Raw genomic sequence first — 4245 nt, 5'->3', positions numbered from 1 at the left:
AGCCTTGAGCCTTGCAAAAGTAAAAAGTGAAGTGACAAAAAAGGAACACAATTTGTGCAAGAAGAACAATAATAAAATTTGTTATTGGAGTCCCCAGATCTAAAAGCCAAAGAAATGCTAGGAGATAGAAAGACATGTGAATACTGAATCTTTTCTTTCTGACTTCTCCTTCGTTTCTCTATTCTTCATGGTGTTGGTGATGCTTCTCACTCTTTTACGTAGGTGAGATTACATGATGGTGCGTTATATCCATGTTCTTTTCATTTTTCTTATTTCAATATACATCATACCCATACCAATACCTATAATTTACATACTATACGGTCTATACTTGTCATTCATGAACTCTACTTGTACTTACCTATATTGATTCACACTGGATATCAATAAATTCATTCCTTAATTGCATTCATAACACAAATGCATCAGCGATTTATTAAATATAAAAATTATTTGTCAATTATTAAAAAATAATATTATTTTAATTATTTTTATCGTATTTTATAATATTTTTAAAATATTTTTATCATTATTAAAAGTGAAAATTATTTTTATTAATATTTTAAAAATTCGGGTGCAATTTTAATACTTTACCCTATAAATAAATACAAAAAAATTAATTATAACTAAAGAAAATTTGTTACTTTAGAATTGTAAGTGCTAGTCACATTTATAGTTATTAAAGACCTCTTTTGTTTGGTTTTGTCATTTATTTGGAATTAAATATGTTTTTTTTATTTCTAAACTTTTAAAAGTTTTAAAATTATCACATTTAATTTGATTTAAAAAAAAAGATAAAATATGTTTTTTTGTCTTTAATGATTTTAAATTTTTTAAAAATTATTCTTAACATTTAATTTGATTTAATTTTATTTTTAATGTTTAAAATAGTTCAATTTTATTGCTACCGTCAAATTTTTATCCGTGAATGGTTAATCAATTTTTTACAATTTTAACCCTAATAAAAAAAAGAGCAATGTTAGGGATCAATAATATTTTTAATTGGTAGTCATCAAATAGCTATCAATGATGATTTAATGATGTGAAATTGGTGTAAAATTTTATCTAATGACTCACCTTTCTCTGCTAATTACATACTGGCCAAAATTACTGATTACATGCTGGCCAAAATTCAATAAAATTAATTGCCCTAGACTTTTCCTAAAAAAAAATCCTAATTCCAAAATCCAAATACTCACCATCTCCATCACTCTAACTCTCACTCTCATCATTTTGTCTTGGATTCACCGCCCTCGTCCTCTCCTATGTCTCCATATCTGGTTTGCCCTCTCTTTCGTTTCGATCGGTTCGTGTTTGTCCTCCCCTCTACCTACGCCTCTAGTTCGCCCTTCCCTCCGCCTCGAATTTGTTTCCCTCATCCTCCTCTCCATCTTTGCCTCTGGTTCGCTCTCCCTTCCGTCTCGACTCACACTTGTCTTTCCCTCCACCTCCGCCTCGGATTCGCTGCCCTTGTCCTCCCTTCCTGGTTCGCCCTCCCCTCTGCCTCGGCTCGCGCTAGTCCTCCCTTCTGCCTCCGGCTTCGATTCACCATCATACACCCTTTTCCATTTCGCCTCTTGTTATGTCTCATCTCTCTCCTCCTTATGTTCTCTATTTCTCTTGTCAAGCTTGTTTATTTTTTTGAAAATAAAAAATACTTGCTGTTATTGTGCGTGAGAGTGGAGATTTAATAGTTACTGCTATGATGGGATTGGGTTTGGTGGTGAGTGAAAAATGGTTGTGACGACAGTGGTAAGTTGATGAAGGCTGAAGTGAAAATGATGAAATGAGGAGGTGCAGGAGAGTACATGTGGTAGTGGTGGATGTGATAATCGTGGTGGTTGTGGTGGTGCTGGTGATAGGGAGGTGAGGAGTGGGAGGGATTGAAATTGGTGATAGGGAGGTGAGGAGTGGGAGGGATTGAAATTGGTGATAGGGAGGTGAGGAGTGGGAGGGATTAATGTATCTCTCAAATTTTAATTTATTCAAAAAAAAAATTTATTGGCATAAAAAAATACAGTACATTTAAAGTAATAAAATTATAATGGAAGGGGGACAAGAAAAGAATGAGATTAAGAAGAGGAATTTATTGGCATAAAGAAATACAGCAAACATAAAAAATAAATAAATATTTTTCTACTAGACCTCTTAAATACCTGTTCTTATCAACTTAGGTCATCGGAAATGATTCTTACTAGACCTTTAAAGAACTTGTCACCTAGATCATAGGAATAAAAATTGAATCACTCAATCTTCTTCATGCAACAAGCGTAGCAAATCACTCACCTCACTTAGTCACACTAAAAACGTACATAAAGCACTAAGAAAATTTTATTCATCAAAAATTATGTAAATTGTCTTACCAAAAGATGTTTAAATAGACCCCAAAAAAACTAACTAAAAAATAAGATAAGATGACTAATTTAAATCAAATTTAATTTTATTGAATTATATCAAATTTAATTTAAATTTTAAAATTCTTAAAAATACTAGTAAACAAATTAAGAGTAAATCAAATCTTCCACAAACTCTAACAACAAGCTAAATGTATTGCATGTAAACCCACAAAAAATGAGTCATTTAAAAAAAAATTTGAGATGTGATCAATTAGGAATATGCATTAAGTATCGAAAAGAAGAAAAAGACATGCCGCGTCAAAGAGGAAAATATTTATTTAGTACACTTGAAAGATTTAGATGTCGATAAAATAGTATTTAAAAGATATTATTGATAAAAAACATTTTAAAATAAATTAATTATGACAAAAATAATTAATTATTAATTAAATTACTTGTATTCAGTGGTGGAGCTTAGTTCAGACAAGGGGTGGCCATGGTCCCCCCAAACTTTTTATAAAAAATTTAGTAGTACTTTTTTAAAAGATAAAAAATAGTTCAATTGACTTAAATACTTTACTATGACTTAAAGTATCTAATAAGTTCAATAAACAACACTCTCTCTATCTTTAGGTTCAAATATAAAAAATTAGATATCTTTTATTTATTTAATTTAATTTTTTATATGATAAAAAATAATAGAATATTCAATAAGTATTAATATTATTGTATTTGTATAAATTGATAAAAAAATTCAATAAATATTATAAATTTTAATATTTGTCCTTCTAACTTCTTCTTTATATATTTTACAGGATATATATTCAAATTTTTATATAAAATAATAATGAAAAATCAAAGAATTGATACATTTTTTAAGAGGAAGGCTAATATTTAAGAAGGAGAACATATAACTTTTACAATATCAACACATGTAGATAGTTCTTCTACTTTAATGAATCACGAAGAAAGTGAAATATAACCTTCAAAAGTTCAAAAAGTTATATCTGATGATTTTAACTTTAACTTTTTGGAATGAGATCTTGAAAAAGGGCTTTAAATTTGGCAGTATCACCCAAACCAGAGATTAGACGAGCTTATCTTAAATGAGGTCCCTATAAAAAAATATTTTGACAATTATTTTCTATTTGGCCCTCCAAAATTTTGTTTCAAGTTCCGCCACTGCTTGTTAATTAAAAATATTTTTATTAATAACAACTTTTAAATACAATTTTATCGATATCCGAATCTTTTAAATACCGACCTCCGCGTCAAATGAATTAAAATAGTAGACAAAAGCTGTACCGTTAGACAAAATATCTTTTGTACATCTAGCCATTGATTTAGATTTCACCAAATGCGGTGAAAAAAGATACACAGACTACTGAATCATTCACCTGGTTTTACATGGGAACACAGACTCACACCGAGCGAAGGACACATGGGAATTGATGAAATTAAAGTATCAAACAAACGCCAAAATGGCAAAAACCATTGGCGCCGAACCATTGTTTCCTCAAAGGGATTCTCTTCGCTTCTCCCATTCATTCCTTCTTCACTTCCAACTTCCAACACCTCCTTTTCTTTAATTTATTTCTTCCCCCTAAATTAATAAATGGCTCTTCTCACTCTCTCAACTCCAAATCCTTCTCTTTCGCGCAAAACCAATGTCAAGGTTTCACCAAAAGCACTTCTCTGCAACCAAGCTCGTTCTCTTCTTCTGCTTCTCCACTATTCTCGGTCTTGCCTTCGTCGCTAATCTCATTTGGGAGTCCTTCTCTCATGGCCACGTAGCAACTACGTCCAATTGGGTCGTTCGCGACCAAGTTCCCGTTATTCTCTTTCAGAATAATTCTGCCCTTGCCACACTTCAAAAGGTAACAATGCCCCTTCTTTCTATTATGCACAC

The 4245-nt window shown here is 31.1% G+C and overlaps 1 protein-coding gene across 1 annotated transcript in view; it reads left to right on the top strand.

The window, feature by feature from the left end:
- Positions 3793 to 4245, top strand: part of LOC107605044 (kelch repeat-containing protein At3g27220) — a 4420-nt gene continuing 3967 nt past the window's right edge. The window contains exon 1 of the mRNA XM_016306784.2: positions 3793 to 4213. Coding sequence (XP_016162270.1) covers positions 4004 to 4213 — 210 coding nt within the window. The 5' untranslated portion in view covers positions 3793 to 4003. The remainder of the gene's footprint in view (positions 4214 to 4245) is intronic.

Source organism: Arachis ipaensis, chromosome B06 (assembly GCF_000816755.2).
Source record: "Arachis ipaensis cultivar K30076 chromosome B06, Araip1.1, whole genome shotgun sequence".
NCBI classification, from domain to species: Eukaryota; Viridiplantae; Streptophyta; class Magnoliopsida; order Fabales; family Fabaceae; genus Arachis; species Arachis ipaensis.
This window is presented reverse-complemented; position numbering and strand designations above follow the sequence as displayed.